The 24,275-nt window shown below is 47.9% G+C and overlaps 1 protein-coding gene across 2 annotated transcripts in view; it reads right to left on the minus strand.

Moving 5' to 3' along the window:
* The window catches only part of SPPL3 (signal peptide peptidase like 3), a 63,996-nt gene that overhangs the window by 16,362 nt on the left and 23,359 nt on the right, over positions 1-24,275 (minus strand). Inside the window, exons 1-4 of one of the 2 annotated variants that reach the window (XM_068157175.1) lie at positions 14,725-14,810; positions 9,248-9,325; positions 3,768-3,856; positions 1,287-1,406 (exon numbers count right to left, since the gene is read on the minus strand). In XM_068157175.1, coding sequence (XP_068013276.1) covers positions 1,287-1,406; positions 3,768-3,856; positions 9,248-9,325; positions 14,725-14,786 — 349 coding nt within the window. In that variant the 5' untranslated portion in view covers positions 14,787-14,810. Of the gene's footprint in view, positions 1-1,286; positions 1,407-3,761; positions 3,857-9,247; positions 9,326-14,724; positions 14,811-24,275 lie in introns of those variants that run through there. The other variant, XM_068157176.1, reaches the window with a different exon arrangement.

Raw genomic sequence — 24,275 nt, forward strand, 5'->3', positions numbered from 1 at the left:
TGTGTGTGCCAGAGGGCAAAACTAGAAAACCAGCATTCAACACAGCTCTACAGAACTCAGAACTATCAAGAGGAGTCCCAAGGCTCAGGTGAAAATCTCTGGATTTAGATTTCCCCCAGCCCCGTGGAAGAGGCTGGAGAAGACACATAGCTCAGGAGTTAAATCATGAGGGAAAAGCCTGTGTTGCACACACATGAAACAGGAGAGGATGAGAGGTATTTAGGGGTTTAAAAATCCTGACAGACTGAGGAGCACAGCTGTTAAAGCTGCTGTATATTTGGAGCAGCAGGAAGAAGCTTGCTACCCTGAGCAGCAGCTGGGCTCCTGAAGAACTGCAGAAAGACCAAAAGGCCAACATTTTCCCAAAATCAAAGGCCTGCTATTTACTTAAAATGACAGAGTGTAAATAATTCTAAGCAGAACCAGAGGACTTGCAAGTTACCTGCCAACAACAGTTTCATTTTTGTTCTAAATTCAGGCAGCATGAAAGAATGACCAGAAAGAGCTTTGAGACAAGCAAAATGGTGTAAAAGCCAAAGTGAAGCCCTGAAGTGACACCTATGGCTGGGACCATCAGGGCCATGCCTTCAGGACCTGAATGTACAGTACTGAGCACCAACTCATAACCAAGTGAACTGCACCTGCAGTAATGCAGCCAGCATCTTTCCCAACTCTGGCAATTTCTAGTGCAGCAGGTTTAGTAAAACCTCCCAGTGGAAAACCCTTCTGGAATCACACCTGGCACTTTATGAATAGCTCCAGAGACAGGAAGATACAACTGTGAGGCCTGAGAAGGGCTTTTAAAATACACTGTGACATGTATATGACCTGGGGCTTTTTAGTCTCAGATGACTGAGAGGGGATTTAATCAAAGCTTATAAGTATCTGAGGGCTGGGGGTCAAGAGGGAGGGGCCAGGCTCTGCTCACCTGCACCCTGTGATAGGACAAGGGGCAATGGAGAGAAACTCCAGGACAGGAGGCTCCACCTCAACATGAGGAGAAACTTCTTCACTGTGAGGGTCACAGAGCACTGGAGCAGGCTGCCCAGAGAGGTTGTGGAGTCTCCTTCTCTGGAGACTTTCCAGCCCTGTCTGGAACCATTCCTGTGACCTGTGCTGGATTCTATGGTCCTGCTCTGGCAGGGGCTTGGACTTGATGATCTCCAGAGGTCCCTTCCAACCCTAACATCCTGTGAGCCTGTGATAACAATTCTGATCACCAATCTTTAACTGTAGCAATGCTTTCTGTTTCATTCCAGTTCTCAGAAAGAAGGAAAGGTGGTCACCTGCTGTACATATTGTAAAGACAACTTGAACTGAGTCAAAGAAGAAGAACATGACCAGGAGAGAGACAGAGGCTCCGATGGGCAGGAACAGCGCCTGGGTAGAATCGATGGTTTGAATACCTGCAGGAGAAAAAGAAGAGATCTTTAGCTTGGGCTGCTTCTTACCACATAAACACCAACAGCCTGTCCTCACCACACAGCTGAGGACTCCCAAGACACTCCACTCCACTCCAGTGCTGGTGCAACAGACATTTCCTTAGAGGTCCTTGTGCACTGCCACAAGCAAGCACAGCAGCCGTGCAAGATCAGGCCAGCCGTGATGCAGCTGTGCAGCCACAGCCTAAGAGCTGCAAGCTGAAAGGAAAGGTCTGGATTTTCTCCTGTGCCATCACTACAATGAGTAACAAGTTACAAGAATTAACATTACTTAGGCACCAGGAATCACACAGCAAAGATCTATTTGCTTCATTTCACACTGAGCACCATAAACTTCTTGAACAGAGCGGGTGAAGGTTTTCTTTAACCTCTCAGAATGAGGCAAGGAGCCTGACCAAGAGCAAGCTGCAGACAGTGTCAGGCTAACCCAGCTCATGCAAAGGGTGCCACAGCTTCAAATTCCACCTGGGTGAAAGCCACCGTGCACTTAAATTGTGTCACTGATTGCAGTCCTCAGATAACATCAGTGCTAACAATAAAGGGCAGTTTCCCTAAACCACCCAAGTCATTTACCTGTTTATGAAACTACCCCCCAAGTGCAGCCTGCACCACGATCACCTTTTATGCTACAAACCAAAGCTCCAGCTCATATTTTAGAGTTGCAAGCTATTTCAAGCAGTGCAGAGACACTGAAGGATTTTGTTCTTGCCCCACCTCAGTCCTGCTGTGTGACTACCAGGGGCATCCATAATGGGACAGGCCATTAGAAATTGCATTGTACCACCAGTTCTTAGAATGACTTACAAAACTGAGAAGATCAGGCTCTGAACAGCCCACCTAGCCCTGCAAATTCTAATACTTAGCTCAGCTGTCAGATCTCTTACCCATAAGCATAAGCAGCACAATCAGTTTTAACAACGAAGGGCAGAACTGCTGTCCCTGGGATTTCTGCACCCAGGGTCTGGCACAGAGGGTAAAGGACAACATGGCCCAGTGACAAAGAGGTAAAGACATAGAAATTCCTCTCCTCTGTCTGTGACTTAGATCTAGTTCCTCCTGCTTCAAGAGCATTTATTCATTATGTCCTTCAGCCTCCCAGGGGAAAATAAACAAAACAACCCCCCAGAAATTCCATCTTACAGGCCACTCTGGCACATGGAAGTCAGTGGCTGTAATGTTAAATGTCAAAGTTCTTCCTTTCAGTCCTGATCATTTTGACAGCTAATCCCCTAACTCCCCAGCCCCAGCCTGGCTTCTCTTACATCCGAGATGCCAGAAGCCTCAACTGCTCATTGCTCAATCACCAAGCACAGCAACGTCTTTGCTCTGTGTTGAGCTCTGTGTTGTTACCTCTGTGTTGACAACAGAAGCAGTGGTTTGACAACTGACATGAAGTTCCAAGGGTCAGTATTTAAAGGAAGGGGGGGAAAAGCCCCCAGCCACATGCAGCAGCACAGATGTGCTTGGGAATCTTGAGCTCCATTTCTGACCCTAAACACAGCAACCTTAGCGTTCAGGGGGCTGTGCACAGGGCTGCTCATTTCTCACTCCTCTCTTCTAAACTTAGGGAAACTATTCCAGAGCCTCTTCTCAGGATATGGCCACATCATCAGCTGCAAGTGAACCTCAGGTGGGAACTTCCAGCACATTGTGCATGTGTTGCACTCTGTTTCCATCTCATTTTTACCTGCAAACCCGTGCATCTTAAACGGCCAAGCTGCCTGCAGCCTGTTTACAGCCCACAGAGGGGACAGGCGCTGTGTGTGAGCTGGCACATTAATCTCCACCCTGAACAGATTGTGTGGACACAGATTTGGTTGTCCACTGTAAAGGAGCTGCCCCAAGCCATGTGAGCTCCACACTTTGATATCTCTATTGATAAAGTTGAATCAGCCCTGCGGATGAGCTATCGAGAGCAGATCGCTGGTGCCTCACGGACTGGCTCGTATGTCAGAGCAAGCAACTCCAGGCCGGCAGCAGAGGCTCTCCCTTCTCACAACTCTCTGCTGATTTTCACAAGCAAAGCTGCTTTCATTTCCAGTAAAACCTGACCACCTCTGTCATTTTTATGCACCATGGATATGTCCTGTTGAAGTTTCACCTTTAGCTTCCACGGGCAAAAAGTTCTACATTTAGTTTCCATACACACAAAGTTTTACATTTAGCTTCCATGGGCACAAAGCAGGCATCAGCAGGAGTGCACAGCAAGAGTGTAAGTGCCTAGACAAGACAGTTCCATGTAGCTGAACCATGGGGACAGGTGAAGCTGAAGATGCAGCACAGTGAAGTGACCAAGGTAAGAGAAGGAGCACAGCTAACCCTTACTGTTATTGGTGCTGTTGCCATTGAAGGACCCAGCTGCGCTGCTGTTGTCTTTCTCTTTGTCTTGATTCTCAAAGTCCATGTTAAGAGACCTGCAGGAAACAAAGCAAACTTACAGACAAGTTTCAAACTCCTGTTCAGGCTCATTACCATTCTGCACCATCACCTTCTAGTTACAGAGGGGGCACCAAATCAGACAGGGTCTGACAGTGAGACTTGGCACCAGTGTCTGACCCGCAGGCATACCCATCTGCAGAACATGATGCAAGTGCAACAAACGTTTCAATTCTCTGATGAATTTGAACTCTTTCCAAACTCTCAATTTTATCCTTTTCCTTCAGATTTAGCTATCAGCTTTCACTTCTAAAACAACATTATTTCCTTCCTCTAAATTGTGTTAGGAGTGATGACCAAAACTAGCTTGTATGTAATTGTCTGCTGAACAAGGTCTTCCTTGAAAGAGTTTCAGCAGGGCCTTGAAAGTAAGCAGATGCATCTTACATACAGCACAGGTGACTAGAGGAAGCTCTGCACAAAGGGGCTGAAGGGATGCAGTGCAATGAGTCCATAGGAGCTAATGGCATTCCCCTATGCACCAAGCTCTGCTCTGAGCCATCTCTGCATTTTCATATACGGATGTTTAACATGCTCCCAACCAACAGAGTGCTCCGTCCTTTTGCCACAGTTTGTGCTGCTGCCACACCACCTCAACCTACAGCTCTACAGCAGCAGGGCAGGCCTGGGGTGCTAAAGACAGGAGATGAGCACTTTGTTGTATAAAACAAAACCAAGAGAAAGGCCCTTCCAGTATCAAACTGGGCCATTCCTTTGCTTCTGTTATGCAAGGGCTCCCAAACTGGTATGAAAGTAAAGCAGCTGCTGGGCTCAGGCAAAAGATGAGGAAGGGTCAGGCTAAGACATACAGCCCTTGTGCACAGCCTGTGGATCATCACCTAAAAGTGATCCAAAATGCAGAGAGGCAACAGAGAGTACTAAAGATCTCTCTGCTCTGCATCTTGTTTGGGGCACCTTCCCCTTCATCCACACCTCCCTGTTCCCCATTCATGCTTTCTAGCTCCATAATTTCCCCTTCAAGCTGTAAAAATCTGGGAGGAGGCTGACAATCCTGCAGGACTCGATCCAGGATTCAGCCAAACAAGATAGTTCTCCTCTCAGTGCAGTGCTTCATTCCCCTCTGAACTAGCTCAGTTCAGCAAGACCTTCACACCATCATTCTGCCAGCATCGGGCAACTCATCCTTTCAGGGGTTGCTAGCAGCAAAGAAAACTGGAAACTAACTCCTAGATCTACTGCCCAGAAACAGCTTCAGCCCCTCTCCTCTCATTGTAAGTGTCAGCAATAATTACATGGTTACCTATCAGCATCCCTACCTCCGAAGTAAGCATAAATTAGGGAATTACTTTCACTTAGCAACACAGCTGCCGATCCAAGACAACTTCTGAATCATCTCCAGCTGTTTAAAGATTTGGTTCTTCCCTTTGCCACAAATTATCACTAACACAATACAAAAATGGAGAAGTGACCACCAGAACATCCTCCTCCTGTAAAAATATATACTGAAAGCTACTGGACTGTAAAGAAAGGGCAAACTGAGAAACATTTGCTTCTTGGTTCCAAGTCTCTGCTGGGCTTCCAAAGGCAACATCTAGCCAGCAACTCCCATCTGGCCACAAACTGCACAGTTGTTTATCCTTGGGTCCTTACAGTTCAAGTTGGTAGGTTGCTAGCATAGTGTTTCAAAGCAGCTGGGCTCAGCCTCCCACAGGGAGCCATGAGTAGAGTTACACTGAGGCCAAAGCAATGAGTAAGCTGCTGGCACATTAATGTCTTGAAAGTTCGGCTTCAGCCATGGATCAGTTCCACTGCAGGAACACTTGAGGGAAACCCTGCAGGGAATATTCCCATGAAACAAGGGAAGAAACATGAAAGCAAGGATTAGAGCATCACTTGTAGGTGCAACACATCAAGGTGATCCTTCTTGCCCTGCTTAGTGAAGACAGTCACCCATCCCAAGAGCTGTGGGGCTGGGAGAACTGTGGGCTGCCACAGAATTGCCACGTTTCAATTGCTCTAAATAAAACAGAAAAGGGCTACAACCAGAATCAGCCAGACAGAGAGCCTGAAATATCCTGTGTGCTCCAACCAAAGGACCAGTTGCTTGTAAAACCTTCCTGTGACATTAAAGGTCCCAGGGCAAGATCAGGAGTGGGTGCAAGAGCAGGGGAAGCACCAGCAGGAAGTGCATGCAGGAATGCACCGAGTGCTGCCTTTCTGCTAAGAACAGCTCTCCTCCAACACTTGTGTGTGCACATGCAGACAGCCTCTGGTGGGAAGGTCTGTCCAAAGCCCTGCTCCCACCCTGCCAGTGCTGCAGCTGCAGGTGATTCTGAGCTTCAAGCACAGCCTTTTGGTTTTTTGCTGTGTCCTAACATTCATAAAAGCCAAATCCTAAAGCCAACCATAAGGATGCTGCTTCAGTTGCTTTCTATTTCTACAAGCCTGGAGACAGAGACACCAGCTCCAGTCCCTGCTCCTTGTTCCAGTTCAAAAGCAGATACCTGAGCAGGTAGAACCTGGGTTAAATCTGGCTTTACATAAGCTGAGAGACCATGTCGTGCTACATGGTAGGACAAAAGTATTTAGCTGTTACCTGCCTGCAGAGCAGCTGCTCCACCTGAACCACAGAGAAGCTCCTGCACAAGAACAGGTGGCTGCCTTGCAAGAACCCAGAGCAACCAACCTGTTTCAAGCTAAACTCACCTCTTTAAAGACCCAGAACTAGCAGATGCACTTGCATGCTCCAGTTCTCAGTTCATAAGGGTTTAAAGGATTACACTTGCCCCTTTGGCAGACAGTCAGAAAGCACATCAAGTTCAAGGGCTGACAAACAGCCAGAATGTGTGGGGGGGAGATGATCAGGAGAGCTTGAAGCTAAAACTCCTGACCCAGCACAAATGTTAGGAGGAAATACTCATCTACAGTAAGAAAAGCTGGAACTCCACTCCACAGCCTGCATTTCATTCTGGATGCAGACTTTACCCTCTCAGACATCTCCCAGACATTCCTCTGAGTATCTTGAGGTAAACCCTCAAGGGGCTCTTGGTTTCTTTTGGTTTTGGACAAATGCTGCTCATAGGAATAAGAGGAGTGGAGCAAGGCTCTCCTTTGTCCCCTTGAAACCTCCTGCATTAGATTAGATCCACCACACACGTGGGGTTTATCCTAGTGACTCACCCACCCAATTCTTTCTGATCCTATTACTGCAGCTCTGTTCAGGTCGCTTGCCAGCAACACCACAGCGATTCGGCTTGGGGCACTGCAGACTGAAAACCAGAAACAAAACTCACTTTCTGCAACATGAAGGTTAACTAAGGAGTGCTGTTTTGTGTCTTATGACTGAGATCTGGATGAAGACATCACTGCTGTTCCTTGAGCACGAGCACCCTAAGCCATAACCTTTGTCTTTCCAGCAAGTCATGCTTCTCAGAAGATCCACTGACTGCCACAAGCTTTCATTTTGCTGCTTCAGGAACTTCCAGATGAGGATCATTTTGCAACTTGCTACCACACATGAATGTCTTAGATAACTGTATCCTGGATCCCTTTGTTAACAGCACTGGACAATTTTCTGATTAAAAAAGTGCTTTTGACCTCACTTGCTGACCAAACAGTGGGAATCTGTCAACAGCACCATCACAACTGTGGATTTCAGCTCAGACACCTGGCAGAGGAATGACAAATAGGAAATTAATTACTAAAGTACTCTTAAAGCTGTAAGACCCTCTCTTGATCTGCAATAGGCAGGCAACCAGCACCAGAACAAGGGGACACAGTCTCAAGCTGTGCCAGGGGAGGTTTAAACTCAAGGTGAGGAGAAAGTTCTTCACCGAGCGAGTCGTTTGCCATTGGAATGTGCTGCCCAGGGAGGTGGTGGAGTCACCGTCCCTAGAGGTGTTCAAGAGGAGATTGGACGTGGCACTTGGTGCCATGGTCTAGTCATGGGGTCTGTGTTGATAGGTTGGACTCGATGATCCTCGAGGTCTCTTCCAACCTTAGTTATACTGTGATAGCTTGCATCTTGGGGTCTTCAGGATACAGAAGTGGACCACAACAGGGCATCTCTTCAGCTGACTTGTGTCCACCACCCTCCCATCCATTCTGATGTTTGCACTCCCTGTTAGGTGAGCAACTTTAAATGTAAAGCCCAGGAGAAGGTGATAAAAGAGCAAAAGTACAGAGGAACAGGATGGCTAACAGCTGGGGACAGTTTTTAAGAACAAGAAGCTGTGAGAAGTGCAGGCAGCTGCAGCTGAGGCACTCCTGCTGGTTTGCATTGCATGATGTGCTCATCACTGAATTGTAAGAGGTGCTCTGGCCTCCTGCAGCCAGCGGCACAGCTCTGTGGTACACAACTGCAGAAATTCCAGTAGCTGAAAACTGAATGATTCCCTCAACTACTCAAAATTGGAAGAAAAAAAAAATCAAACAAGCATTTTATTTCTGTTTTCCTCAAGCCTCCTATTTTAATTCCAGCAGCAGCACTGTTACCTAATACTTTGCTAGCAACAACAGGCAGCTCTAAGCAAAACCTGGCACTCTCATCTTATGATTTTACTAACTTCTGGGGGTGATTTGAAACTCCCTGTCCTGACAGCTGTGACTTCCCAGTGAAAGCATAGCCTTTTGTCACAGATTTACTACATGAAGCACTGGTCTTCAAGAAACAGGAAGAGAAACATGCTGCATTTCAGTCTGAAAAAAAAACAAACCACCAAAGATTTCCATCTTGTGATTAATTTTTTTCAGTGTCTCAGTAGGAACTTCAGTCCTTATTTGCCACTACATGAACCAAACTGTAACCCAAGATGCAAGTCTAAAGGGACAGCTATGGTTTTTCTCTACTCAAGCCTCCTAAAATTGGGGAAATTGGATGTTTTGAAGATTCAAATTTATCCTGCAGCAGTTCCCAGATACTTTGTCTGAGAACATCTTCAGATGATGGCGTTTCCCACTTCTCTATTAAGCTGTTACACTCCAGTCAACAGGAGTGGGACTGGGGATCTCTGCTTTACAAGGCTTGTTTGCCATCACGAGGATGTGCTGAACCAGCCAGCACCGAAACAGCAGCTATAGAATTCTACCATCCATGACATTGTGTTTCTCCCTCCCTCAACAACCCTTTTATCCTCTCCAAAAGACAATTTCACAGAGCTGTCTTCAAGGACTAGCTCCTAAAGTTATCTTAGGCACGCTTGTAACACAATTCTGTCTGTCAGAAACCCCAGCTAGCTCCTTCTTCTTCCTTTCCCATTTCCTTTTCAGAAGCAAGAAAGAGTTCATTTGCCTTGGCCGCCAGTCTGACAGAGATACAGTGAAACAAAAGGCATAAACTCTACTCAAGCACTTCCCACATCTGCATTTGAAACAGAAAAATTCTGCAGAGCCTTACAGAAAACTCTTACCTGAAACTGCCGTAGACTATGAGGAGAATAGAAATCAGGAAGGTAGACACTTGACTGGAATCCACAAGGGAATATGCCCTGGAATTAGGAAAAAAGAAGGCAGGTATGTCATTACCACTGTCCACCTCCCCAGTGCCATTTGCTAATTCTTTGTCTTCATAAAACACAAATAGAGAGCTGGATGACAAATCTTTGGGGCAGCTCTCTCTGAAGTTTTTGTACCATCTAGGAACATAAAAGCTGAAGGCTGTAAATTCCCTTTTAAATATTCACGACCACAGCGTGCAAAATCTGCGGAGCAACCAAAGGACAATTCCAAAGTCTGGTGGCAATTTGTTCCAAACCCACTGCAACCAGATTTCTATTAAAAAAACACATTAAAATTGCTTCAAGTGCAACCAAAGCAACCTTGCAGATAACACCACCCTGTTTTCTGTAAGCACTGTGTGTTAGCTACGCTGCAGAGGGGCAGTAAAAGGTCACTCGGACCAGGAAAACCAGAACAAAGAAGCCCAAACCTCACAACAAGCTGCACTATGCATTTATGAAACCCCCCTATGACACCCACTTGATACAGGATTCCTGATAGGCATTTCAGCAGGAGGCTTAGCCCTCAGCTTTATTTAGAGGATTTCCTGCTCCAATACACCTTGGTGCACAGAGCACAGAACCTGCACCAGTAACCGTGGCTGACGGTTTGTCCTGTCCCTGGCAGAGCAAACTGCTCCAGAGCTCATGCTGAAGCTTACGCTGGTGAATGGAGGCCAGTCACCAGGGATCAGTGCTGGGCCCCGTCCTCTTTAATACCTTCATTGATGATCTGGATGAGGGGATTGAGTCAGTCATCAGCAAATTTGCAGATGACACCAAGTTGGGAGCAGGTGTTGATCTGTTACAGTATCACAGTATAACTAAGGTTGAAGAGACCTCGAGGATCATCAAGTCCAACCTATCAACACAGACCCCATGACTAGATCATGGCACCAAGTGCCACGTCCAATCTCCTCTTGAACACCTCCAGGGACGGTGACTCCACCACCTCCCTGGGCAGCACATTCCAATGGCGAATGACTCGCTTGGTGAAGAACTTCCTCCTCACCTCAAGTCTAAACCTCCCCTGGCACAGCTTGAGACTGTGTCCCCTTGTTAGAGGGCAGAAGGGCTCTGCAGAGGGACCTTGACTGGCTGGGCAGATGGGCAGAGTCCAACAGGATGGCATTCAACAAATCCAAGTGCCAGGTTCTGCACATTGGCCACAACAACCCCATGCAGAGCTACAGGCTGGGGTCAGAGTGGCTGAGAGCTGCTAAACAGAGAGGGACCTGGGGGTGCTGACTGACAGCTGCCTAAACATGAGCCAGCAGTGTGCCCAGGTGGCCAAGAAGGCCAATGGCATCCTGGCCTGCATTGGGAATAGTGTGGCCAGCAGGAGCAGGGAAGTCATTGTGCCCCTGGACTCTGCATTGGTTAGGCCACACCTTGAGTACTGTGTCCAGTTCTGGGCCACTCAGTTTAAGAAGGACATCGAAACACTTGAATGTTGCCCTTCTCTGGACACAAGGCTGGGGAGAGGCCTTGAGCACAGCCCTGTGAGGAGAGGCTGAGGGTGCTGGGATTATTTAGCCTGGAGAAGAGGAGGCTCAGGGGAGACCTCATTGCTCTCTTCAACTACCTGAAAGGTGGCTGTAGCCAGGAAGGGGTTGGTCTCATCTCTCTAGCAACCAGCACCAGAACAAGAGCACACAGTCTCAAGCTGCGCCACGGGAGGTTTAGGCTCGAGGTGAGGAGAAAGTTCCTCACTGAGAGAGTCATTAACCATTGGAATGTGCTGCCCAGGGAGGTGGTGGAGTCCCCATGCCTGGAGGTGTTCAAGAGGGGACTGGATGTGGCACTTGGTGCCATGGTCTAGTTTAGGTCTGTGGTGACAGGTTGGACTCGATGATCTTTGAGGTCTCTTCCAACCTTGGTGATATTGTGATACTGTGATTATTCTTCTGATACAGCCCTGGGGATAAAAGGCAGCCTCAGCACCTTCAGCTGACAGCCAGCTGGGGAGAGTAGGGTGATAGAGTAGAAGACAGAAAACCTTTGAGGGGGACTGTAAGGGCCACTGAGCTCTGGCACTTACAGTACAACTCCCAACAGTTCTGAAGTAAAGGAAAACAGCACCCAGTGTTAAATGCATTAGCCTTGTCCGACAAATGAGATAACAAACATTGCTGAAAGCCAACCAAAAAGCCTAATGGCAGCAATACTATGGATGTGGAACAAAGATAATTGAACTGCAAGATGGTTCCAAATTAAATATCACTGAGCAAATGAAAAGGAAAGACACAAGACACTGGAAGAATCACTCATACCATTGCCAATCTAAAAGCAATTGAGAGAAAAGCACCAAACCTCCACACACATTACTTAAACTACTTTTATTTTTAACACATGATCACAAATATCAGCCATCTCCTCTAGAAAGTCACAATTAAACATCACTGAAAACCAGACTGCCTCTGTTAGATTAAATGAGACACTTGTGGAATGAGCTTTGAAGAAATGAGAAACTGCTTTCATTAATGATCATAAACAACTTCCACATTACCCCACACAAAGTGAGAGCCAGCTGTCTCCTTTGCTCCTAGCTAGCTAAGACACAGAGACAATGGAAAGCCTTTTGTAAAAGAGTTCTCTACATTTTTTTTGGGGGGTCATATTTGACCTTTAGGTTCCAAGTTGTGGAAAAGAGGTCTTAAAAGCATCCATACCTGCAAGCACAGGCAAAGCGCACCCACCCAGGCACTTAGTGCATGCATGAACACTGCTCAGGCCATACACAAAACAGCCCACAGCACACATGGCCGAAGGATGAGCATGCTGATTTCATGTCCTGTTCCTTGCTCCAAAGAGAACTCTCTCACCTAACCCTGGGTGAGGGGAAAGGGACCTCCAAAGGTCACTCAGTCTGACCTTCCTGCAGGGACATCCCCAACTACTCAGCCCTGGTGAGACCCCACCTGGAGTACTGTGTCCAGTTCTGGAGCCCCTATTACAAGAGGGATCTGGAGGTGCTGGAACGTGTCCAGAGAAGGGCCACAAGGATGATCAGAGGGCTGGAGCACCTCTCCTATGAGGACAGACTGAAGGAGTTGGGGCTGTTCAGTCTGAAGAAGAGAAGGCTCCGAGGTGACCTAATTGTGGCCTTCCAGTATCTGAAGGGCACCTACAGGAAGGCTGGGGAAGGACTTCTCAGGATCTCAGGTAGTGATAGGACTAGGGGGAATGGAATGAAGCTGGAGGTGGGGAGATTCAGGCTAGATGTGAGGAGGAGGTTCTTCACCATGAGAGTGGTGAAGCCCTGGAATGGGTTGTCCAGGGAGGTGGTCGAGGCCCTGTCCCTGGAGGTGTTTAAGAGCAGGCTGGATGAGGCTCTGGCCAGCCTGATCTAGTGTGGGGTGTCCCTGCCCATGGCAGGGGGGTTGGAACTAGATGATCCTTGTGGTCCCTTCCAACCCTGAATGATACTATGGTACTAGATCAGGCTGCCCAGGGCCTCATCAAGCCTCACCTTGAATATCCCCAGGGAAGGAGCCTCAACCACCTCCCTGGGCAACCTGTTCCAGTGCTCCATCACTGTCATAGGAAAGAACTTCTTACTGATATCCAATCTAAATCTGCCTTTCTCTAGTTTGAAGCCATTGCCCCTTGTCCTGTGGGTCTTTGCAAACAGCTTCTCTCCATCCTTCTTGTAGCCCCCTTCAGGTACTGGCAGGCTGCTATTAGGTCTCCCCAAAGCCTCCTCTTCTCCAGGCTGAACACCCCCAGCTCCCTCAGCCTGTCCTCATAGCTGATGTGCTCCAACCCCCTGATCATTCTCATGCCCCTCCTCTGGACCCTCTCCATCAGGTCCATATCCTTCCTATCTTGAGGGCTCCAGACCAGTACACAGTACTCCAGGTGAGGGCTCAGCAGAGCAGAGCAAAGTGGCAGAATCACCTCCCTGGATCTGCTGGCAATGCTGCTTTTGATGCTGCCCACATCCTGCTTAGATTACATATCCTGTTTAGATTTCATTTGAGAATAAACAGTGGAATTCATCTATGAAAAGAATATTCAGGAACTCCAAATTTGTAAGCAAAGCAACATAATTGAATGGAATTTCAACTGGGATGAAACACATCCCGGGTGAGGCACTGAGTATTAACTGATGTCCATAAAACTCTGTCTTCATAAACTGGAGAACACTTTAGAGATGAACAGTGTCTGCTGTGTAATTAATCATTCAGTGGCAACTTTGACAGCTGTGATAATTAAAATGCCATTTCATCATCATTGCTAAACATTAGTCAAAACAAGGCTGTAAATGTTAGAAAGACTTAGAAAATAGATAATTAAGGCTGGGCCATGGATGATGGATCAGCCCTGGGCACAATCCAGCAAGTTTTGTATTAAAAACTGGGAGCCTTTGTCACCATGAAGGAAACCAAACGCAGGCAGACCTCCTCTAAACAATGAGCCCATGGCTGCACTCAGTCCTGGAGGTCTCTGCCAACCTTAAGGCTCCTGTGACTGACTGATCTGCTGTGCCCTAGTGACAGAGCACAGTGATGATGAGGAGGACAGCCCAGTGAGGATGAGGAGGACAGCCCAGTGAGGATGAGGAGGACAGCTATCTGCTGATTCTGCGTCGAGGAGAAAGGAGAATTCAAAGTCCTTCCATTCTGCACAAGAAGTGCACCTGGAAAGGTGATGGTAGCAAGGAGGGGGTTGGTCTCTTCTCCCAGGCAACCACCACCAGAACAAGAGGACACAGTCTCAAGTTGTGCCAGGGGAAGTTTAGGCTCAAGGTGAGGAGAAAGTTCTTCCCAGAGAGAGCTGTTAGCCATTGGAATGTGCTGCCCAGGGAGGTGGTGGAGTCACCGTCCCTGGAGGTCTTTAAGAGGGGACTGGACATGGCACTTGGTGCCATGGTTTAGTAGTCATGAGGTCTTGGGTGATAGGTTGGACTTGATGATCTTTGAGGTCTTTTCCAACCTTATTGATTCTATGATTACAAACTCATTGCAGAGCAGAGATGTTTCCTGACTTCTCTGCACAGAGATTTTCCAGCAGGACTTCCTAAACACTCCACACTGGTATCAGGATTACAGTCTGGGAAGGCTCATGTTGAATGATACTCCAGCAAACAGGGCCAGGGAGATAGAGTCACATTTTCCTTCTTCCTGAGGCAGCTGGAAAAAGCCCTTGCACAAACACAGAGGGTGTGGGTGTGACAAGCCCAAGAGCAAGGGCATAGAGCGAGCAGCTCGGGATGCCCAGATTCCATTCAAAGTTTCCAGCGCAAGTGGCCCACATGCAGGCTCCAAGAATAATTGTATAATGCTGAAGTGAATCTCACCCTAACCACCCCTGCATCTTTTTAATGGCTAACTTCCCTGGGTTGAGCACAAAATCCTGAGATCAGAACTGCTCCCTAAAATCCTGACCTTCCCACCGGGCACCGAGATGACGCAGCCTCTTCGTCCCGAGCACACACCTCCCAATGCATTCACCTAGAGCAGGGAGAATAAGCACACGGCAGCATCACATCCAAGAATCCAGAAGGGAGATGGCTTCCAACTTTTGAATGTTAGTCAAAATGCAAGGCAGGGATCTGCAAACCCATTAGGATCTTTTAAGCTGAGATTTCAAGGACCTCCTCCAATCCCAAGAGGCCTCCTTGCCAGAGCTGGATTCTCCTACAAGCGTATCTGCAGTGTGCAAGCTCACACAGTCCCACAGCCAAACACGGCAGCAGTGCCACACTCTTCTCCAATGGAATCGTCCAGAACAACCCTCCCCACTTAGCTGGAGCAGACTTGATGAAGCCACATCTAACCAGCCTTCCACTGCACATACAACAAGCCCAGCTTCCCCCCTCAAGTTACTCCTGTAAAACCCAGTGTTTTGTTATCACCACAAGGAGTGGAGACTCACGCATGGCAAATGCCTGGAACAAGCATGTGCACAGCTGTCCTTTGATGAAATGCTGATTTCCAGAAGCACTTCTTAGTGCTAAGCAACAATCCACCAAGCAATGGTGAAAATTGATACTGGATTAGGCCATGCTACAGACTGCTGTTATTTGGAAGGATTTCAGAGCAATTCAGCTGCATGCCACATTGAACTGCAGACCATATGCAGAACCCAGAATCACAGCAAACATCTGGCTGGAAGAGACGTCAAAGATCATCCAGTCCAACCCCTGACCCATCACTGAAGGGTCAACACTGCTCAAAACACAAAGCCACCATTGGTTTTCCCAGAGAAGGGTATTTTTTTAGGATTCTTACACTACCACACCTGAAATTCAACATCCACACAAGGAAGGAAGTTTAGAAGCAAGGTAACCAATCAGGCTATCAGGCTTTTGCTAATTTAGTCAAGTAACAAGTAAGTAATTATTAGACCCAAGTATCATATAAAGCCAAAGACAGCAAGGGCTTGCCTTGCTCTGTAAGGTCCTTTTCTCAGCCAGCTGAGAGGTGGCTTCCCAAATGCCTTCTCCACAACTCAAGATCTCACCCTGAACCTGCACCCCTAGAGGGCTCAGACCAATTTTAGCAAATTCTCTGCCATCAGCCATCTATTTCTGGCAGCTCCATTGGCAAGTGCTCACAAGACAGAGCCTGCTAAAGCATGCCAAGCCAGGGACACAGCCAGCACTGTTCTATAGCATACTTTGTGTGTCAGCCTGAGGGCCATACAGTGACAGCTTTGTCCCAACAACAATCTCAGCAGCGAGCTCCCCAGCCTGGCACAGCCTGCTCCATGGACCTTTACCTACAGAGCAGTTGCAGGGGTGCCCAGCCATTGCCACACGGCACCACATCCACACATCCCAGACAGGCACCACATGAAACAGACCCAGCAGCTACAGCTGGCGGTCCCAGCAGCACTCTCCCCTCTTCTGGGAAAAATGAATCACTTCTGTATTCCCAGGGGAACAGAGACCCACTTCATTCCCAACTAGAGAAGATGGTACCCAGCTAATAAAAGCTGCAACTGCAAGAGTCACAGCCCTATAGCAGAGACCCTTGCAAGCTCTTTCCTATCAGTAACTGCAGGCCAGCCTCTCTTCCCCTGTGGCCCCACAGCCAAGCTCTCCTGTCTAACTGTGAACCTTCACCCTAAAGGGTCCCTGTCATCTGACTGCTTAGAAATTCCCTATAGCCCCCCTGCCTCTTTTAGCCCTGCTGCCCTCCTATCAGGTACTTCTTACTTCCTCTGGGGTTGGTAATTCTTTTGCACGTCCGACTCTAGAAAACCACCCGGCCAAGGCAGGAGCCAGCCTCCACCTTTCACCTCCTCCTCATCACCCAAAGACAAGCAGTTTCTTTGGAAGAGTCTCCTCAGAGTCTCAGCAGATGGAGTGCCTTAGGCAAAGCCCCCTGTGCTGAGCAGTGTCTGTAACTCACTGTGCTCCATGGAGACCCAGGGAAAGACAGAGTAGGAAACAAAAGTGTCTGCTGATGGCAGCACAGGGCGTGACTCTGTCCACAGCTTAACGTGACCACAAGCCAGCACTGCCATTGCTAAAGCAACTTCTCATCTTCTATCAGTCACCCATTCTCCTTCTTCACCCTGTGCCAGCACAGTCCCTTGCAAAACCACAGGGAAAACCAGACCAGGAGACTTGTCTGCTTGAGTAATACTGGAGAACAAATGGGAATGCTCCTCAAGCCATTCGGATCCCCGACCTGACATGTTTCTGGACACAGAATCTAAGAGGAAAGGCTTTGCAGTGGCAGCCCAGACTTAAGCACTCCAAAACTATCACCCCAGAGACCAGGAAGTTTTAGGTACTTGAAATAAAAACCTCTTTCTGTTTGCACCAGATGACAACTGAACATATGACTGAAGAAACTCAGCCCCTCTCCTGACTTCTGGGTGCAAGAGAAAGGATAGTGGCAAGCTCTGCTGAAGGGCAAAGGAGCAGCCTGTGCACTGAAGCTTCCACAGCTATATGCTAAAGGCCTTGGGCATCAATCACTCTCACACAGAAGCTGTTCTCACACCAGCAAGAGAAACTTGCCCTGCATTTACTGGACTTAGAGATGAGAATGCAAACAACAGAGCAATAAATGCATGCCAGCAGCTGGAGAAGTGCAGTAAATGAAGGAAGCACCACAGCTCAGATGACGAGAGGAGGCTGCATCTCAGCGGGTGCTTTGCTCTGCCAGCGACCAAAACATCCAAGCACTCTCAAGATTCAGGAAAAACAAAACTAGAGAAGGAAGCTAAGCACACTGGACAGGCTGGAGTAAAGATAGATTAAAACACAATAAACCAGACTAATTTCAAGGGGATCAGTTCTGCAACTTGCAGACTTCTATCACAGAAACTGACCCTGACGGAATGTGAAGAGAGCATTTAACTCACTGAGCTTAAAACTGGATCTTGCTGTGGGCCAGTTCTGACAGATGTTTGCCTCACCTGCTGTTTAAAACACTCACTTCCAGCTCCTTCTGACTACAATTTAGGTGCCTACTTCTTTTTCCTATACAAAAAGTCCTTCGAGACTCACAGGAAGCTTCTCACAGCAGACACAGCTTGGGCAAACTGGATCCAGACACAAATTCCCTTGCATGCTTCAGTTTCTGAAAGATGTGGCTGCTTGAGAGGTGACCACACACAACTTCAAATACTCTTCAGTCTGCACTGAAAGCCACAGTTATGTATTCAGTCATTACAGTCCTCTTCAGCCACACTTGAAATATCTGGTATATTATCAGCTGTCCACTCCTCACCAGCTGAAACACTCCATGCCCACCAAAACACGTATCCTGCTTTCCCAACTTTCATTAAGAAGGTAGCAGGTTTGCAAAGGTGACACTGAACCATCTCCTTCACTGCCCTATTGCTCAGCCATGGTTGCCCGAGCTTCCTGAGTACAAATAGTCATTTGAGGGTCCCACCTCAGCAGCCTGTTCGTTCAAAAGGAACAAAACCAAATAAACCAAAGCAGCCCAAAGGACCGACTTTTGCTGACAATCTGCTGTGAAATGGCACATCAAGCAGGGAGGAAGCTCCGGCCGCCCCTCCTCTACGCATTTCAAAGGCTGTTTAATGTGTTCATTACATCAGTGACTGCTACAGCAGTAGACAGTGAGGCCAGCCAGCAGTAGCTGATGATCTCAAGACAAGCTGAAGAATGTTTTGCATCTCGCTTCCCTGCCCTGCCTCTGGTTTTTGGAGCTATCAGCTGCAGGCAGACAGCAAGGTTCACTTCACCCTGCTGCAATGACACTGTGCATCTCTGTCCTTTTGCTGGTGCAAGAACAGGGCACTTAGGAGGAAAAAGCTTTTCTTACATCTACTCCTCTCTGACACTTTGCAGTCTCCTAATTATTTTGTTGCTTAACAGATATACGAGAGAAGACTTACTGCCGAGAGCAGCTCGGGTTGGATGCTACCAGTGCAAGCCAGTTGTGAGCTTTTGTAGCATCCTTTGTTGAAGAGGAGCAAATCACACTGAAGGACTGCAGAGTCCTGCCCTAGTGCACAGAAAGGGAGAGCAGCACCAGGTAGTCCTTACAGCTAACTGCACGAATGTTCACTCGGGCTGGGGGCACGCTCACTCCCTAGCTAAAACCAATGCTACTTTTTTTCCTTTCCTGGATTCCAGGTCAAGGGCTGAAGTAAAAAGTCTCTTTCAATTGCCTTAAACGTGCAAGATACATCCATATTTAAGAGGCTCCATTAGGCTTGCTGCCAAGCCCAAGTCAAACCCGAGTGTAGCAGCTTAAGGTACAACATGCAGCATGAAATCAGAGCATCCACAGCTGCAAACATCTCTCAACACTACGCCATTCTTCAGCGTGATTCACAGGACAAAGCAAGCACACTGCTGCAGCTTCCCTCACGCTGAAGCAACAGCTTGCTTTTTGAAGCAAGTTTACAACTTCATCTCCTTTTCACCTGTGGATAAGGTCTGCTAAGTCCCAGTGATTTATGGCAACATGGATCACACATCAACCAGCAAGGACTCAAAAGCAAGTCTGAAGGGGGGTGGGGGTGAAAAAAAAGACAGGGAAGAGTAATTTGAGACGTCCCATTCAAACCAGGTCTTCCTGTGCAGCCTGGGTCAGGGCTCAGGCAAGTTTCTGAGTGGTAACAGGAGAATAATTCTGGCGTTTAGCAAACACAGGGCTCAGAACGTTTCCTCACTATCCCATACCAAGTAGGTAGGCAGTTATTTTACACATCCAACTGAAAAACCCCAGTTCCTCTCCCACCTTTTCCACAAAGCTGCTTTTCTAAACCTCTCACCCTCAAACCAAGCCCCCACTGAAGTGCTGAGAGAACACTCTGAGGTCATCCTTGGAGGAGACTGCAGGATACAGCCAGTAAGGCTCCAGGAGAGACGGTTGTCCGAGCCCACCTTTTCTGTGCAGAACGTGGAGCTCGGTGGAGCTCCTCTTTCGGGCCAGCCCACTGTTTGCCAGCAGACAAAGGACTACACGTTTCACAGGGTTTAAGAACTACAGTGACTGGAAGAGTTCCACATTTCACCTTTCAGCACTCAGCTCCCTGCAGGAATGGGAGCACAACCTGCAGTCCCTGCCTGGCAGCCTAACACCACCTCAGGCACTTCCAACCACCGCGCAGCAGCGTCCCTGAAAAGCATCCTCAGCTCCTGACCTCCCCTCTGCTGTGCTGCAACCACACTGAGCAGGATACCTGGGAGCAAAACCTACCGTGGACGGCTAACAGAGACAAATTCCATCTTCAGTAAGTTGTACTGGGCACATGCATGTGTTTGAGTGTTAAGTAGCCAAATCAAAATAAACATCCCCAAAACACACTGAATCTTTTCCACCACTGCAACAGCTGACACAGCCTTTTCAGTTCATGCCACATCCAGCTGGAGCCCGAATGGGAGCCTGGATGCATCATTTTCACCCCTTACACACATAAGGAAATTCACTTTTTTCTTGACTGCGGAGGGTGGGTTGGTGGATTTGGCTTGGATTGAGATGTTTGCTCTAAAACAGATTAAAAAACAAACAAACCAACCACCCAAACCAACCCTGGGAACATCCCCTTTTCTCTTTCTTCCTCAAAGAAAGAGAGAAATTAAAAACAAAAGGTCATGAAAAACAGAGCACGCTTTTACTGCCAAATGTATGTCACAGCAGCCAAGGAATCCTCTCCAGAAGCAGCTTTGGAAACCATCACAAGTCTGCAAAACTGCAAATGTTCCCTGAAGATGCAACGATGTCTGCAACAATGGAGCCCCGTGGAGGCAAGATTAGCAGGTACCACTTCAAAGAGCTGGAGAGGAATATATGGAACCCCACATCTGGTATCAAAACATAGAGCCTGTTGATACCAAAGATTTTGCCCAGTTTTGTATGTGAATTATGTCAGGTTTATTTTAACTGAGCTCTTTCAGGTCAGCTAACTTGTTTCAGACCACTGGCATCCTACTGCAGCCCAGCCCCAGCAAGCTGCTGAGCTAAGGCACAGCCCTGGGGTTCCTTTTAAAAACAAGTATCACTTTTATTTCTTCTTGACAATTACATTTAAAGGACTCCATCTTAAGACAGGGTCTGACTGTGTTAGCCTGAAAATTCTGGGGCAAGAAAGACTTAACATGCCAGCCTCACACTGCGAATTCTACTCACCTTAAGCTAGCTCACCTCTGACTTCAGCACCATTAATAAAGCTCTACTTAACAAAACCTCCTCTTCTGAAGATTTGCCATTATAACCAGCTCAGGGGTTGCCACCGAAACTGTTATTCGTGGTCAAGAAAAGAAGAAAGGTGGAAAAGTAACCCCAGCAAAGCAGCAAGCTGAGCTGGCAAACTCTCATGTTTGTGAAGCAAGTTTTCATTCAGGTCAGCAGTTGCACAGTGACTGACGCAAGGGCGAAAGGAGTAATCATGTGGCCAGGGCCAAGGTAGGACTAAAACCCTTCCAGGAGCAGCTTACAGTTCAGTCTGATTAAGCACACTGTCCCCACAAGCCCTTTCAGCACCTCTAGCTTCTATAACCCCCAGCTCCCCTGATACCTCTGCTAGAGCTGCAGGGACCTACCTCAGCGCAAGGTGCTGGGGCACTGTCCCCCATCAATGGGACTGTCAGGTAAACCGCAGGTCAGGTACAAGCAGCAGCCATCCTGCATTTACAAGGGTCAGGCTATCAGTATGGTAAAAAACATGTTTTGTGGGAATGGGAAAAAGAAGTAAGACTGAGAAAGAGTCCCTGTCTCATCTGCAAATACAGTTCCTAGAAGACTTGGGTGCAGAGGACAGATCCAAGCTTTGTTATATCCAAGCCATACAAACTGCACAGCAAAAATACTGATAGAATGCTGCTGTGGCATAACCAAGATCAGAAAGCATCAGAACAAGATGGAAATATGGAGCTAGGAAAAATATACAGAAATACCTGTACCAGACATCTGACCAAGCAAGAAGGTTGGGGCTTAGCTACAAAAACAAACCCAGACTTTGCTCATCTGGAAAATCACAGAATCACCAAGGCTGGAAAAGGCCTCAAAGATCATCAAGTCCAACCTGTCACCACAGACCCCATGACTAAACCATGGCACCAAGTGCCACGTCCAATCCCCTCTTGAACACCTCCAGGGATGGGGACTCCACCACCTCCCTGGGCAGCACATTCCAATGGCTAACAACTCTCTCAGTGAAGAGCTTTCTCCTCGCCTCGAGCCTAAACTTACCCTGGCACAGCTTGAGACTGTGTCCTCTTGTTCTGGTGCTGGTTGCTAGAGAGATGAGACCAACCCCATCCTGGCTACACCCACACTTCAAGTAGTTGTAGACAGCAAAAAGGTCTCCCCTGAGCCTGCTCTTCTCCAGGCTAAACAATCCCAGCACCCTCAGCCTCTCCTCACAGGGCTGTGCTCAAGGCCTCTCCCCAGCCTTGTTGCCCTTCTCTGGACACCTTCAAGCATCTCGATGTCCTTCTTAAAGTGAGGGGCCCAGAACTGGACACAGGACTCAAGGTGTGGCCTAACCAATGCAGAGTACAGGGGCACAATGACTTCCCTGCTCCTGCTGGCCACACTATTCCTAATGCAGGCCAGGATGCCATTGGCCCTCTTGGCCACCTGGGCACACTGCTGGCTCATGTTTAGGCAGCTGTCAGTCAGCACCCCCAGGTCCCTCTCTGTTTGGCAGCTCTCAGCCACTCTGACCCCAGCCTGTAGCTCTGCATGGGGTTGTTGTGGCCAAAGTGCAGCCCCTGGCACTTGGATTTGTTGAATGCCATCCTGTTGGACTCTGCCCCTCTGCCCAGCCGGTCGAGGTCCCTCTGCAGAGCCCTTCTGTCCTCTAACAGATCAACACCTGCTCCCAACTTGGTGTCATCTGCAAATTTGCTTATGACTGACTCAATCCCTTCATCCAGATCATCAATGAAGATATCACTTCCACCTTCCACAAGTTATCTAAAGAAGGACTGGATGCAGATGAAAGGAGCTCAAACCAAGATGAGTTAGGCACAACCCTCTCAACAGAGGCACAAACACATTCCTTTATGCAAACTGTCAGATTCCAACAGACCAGTGAGCTCTGTAAAGGTCGTTCCAATGCTCAGCCTACACCAAAGCTTTGCTGAAACAGCTCTTCTGCCTCAACTGCCACCTTCAACTGCACGAAATTTCCCCAAAGTAGCCCTTTTTACATCAGAAAAATGGGCAAACCAAGGGGGTGGTTACTGTAATTCACATCTCCAGAGCACCACTGTGCAGGCTGTCCCCAGTTTTCTGACAGACAGCTTTCCCATGCTCCAAATAACACCATGCTTTCAGGAAGGGCTGTCTGGAGCTGTGAGAGGCTATCCCTGGCACAAGGAGGTTTTGCTGCAATTTTCACAGCTAGGACCCTTTTGGGTTGGAAAGGTAGCAATTTGTGCTATGTTCACACAGGCAATCCAGAGTTCCCAAGCACCTGATAGCAGAGTTCTGCGTTAGCAGAAGAGTGCTTAGTGCTAGATTTCACTCCCTGGCATTCACTCTAGCTAAAGGGAGAAGATAAAAACTTCCCCAAGTTTTCACCTGAGGCTTCCCTTCACATTTTGATCTCTGCAAGCCTTTCCCTGATGAACAGAAAAGCTCATTAACAAGGACTGTAATCACTACAAACACGAGGATGGTGCCTGCTGCCAGCTCACAATAAAAAACATTCACTGCTGGAAGAACAAGACCCTGCTGCTCAGTAACCAAGATTCATCCAAGGTACCTGGTGAGGTGTCTGCAGCCAGAACAGGCCCAGTGTGAGCACTCTGTTCTCAGAGGAGCAGGAAGACCTGTTCTGAGCAGGGCTAGGAGCCACCACAGTGAAACTGCTGACAAGCAATGTATGCCATGAGTCAGGTTTAACACAGCCACCACAGCACAAGCCAGTGCTGTCAGACAAGAGCAGCTCCGAGCACTCTAAACCATAACTAGCAGTTGTCTGAGCTGATAAAACATGGGAGTTTTCAATACCTGGAATTCAGTATTTGTCCAAGTCAATCACTGCTGGTCCATCTGGAGAAGGAAGACAGAGCAAGCATCTCATCTTTGTCTCCTCTGTCTCACAATTAAGAGGCTCCTTTTGGACTTTAGAAGCTATTGCCAAGCAATTAATGCACCACATCTGACAACAGCATGTCCTGTAACACTGCCTTGCACACACTAACATGTTTTCACTAGAAGTTAGAAAAGGCACCCAAAAAAACCAACAACCCCCAACCATCTCTCCCACAGCACCAGAACAACCTCATGTCACTGGGTACACTGGACTAGGCTTACTTTTGAGTACTTTAAAACTCTGTCACTCAGACTTTTAAGATTTCCTAAGTTTAGGCTTCAGCTGCACCCTTGTTCATCCCAAGAACAACAACCAAAAAGCTTCTCAAGTATGCTCTACAACAGTATCAGACTTCTTTGGCAGCCACACATGAAGTCAGACCCCTAAGATGAAGCAATTCATTCTCCAAACATACAAACCTGTTCAGAAGGCACACTGACAGAGGCAAAAA

Source organism: Melanerpes formicivorus, unplaced genomic scaffold (assembly GCF_026170545.1).
Source record: "Melanerpes formicivorus ecotype bairdi unplaced genomic scaffold, bMelFor1.0.p_v2 SCAF_36, whole genome shotgun sequence".
Lineage (NCBI taxonomy): Eukaryota > Metazoa > Chordata > Aves > Piciformes > Picidae > Melanerpes > Melanerpes formicivorus.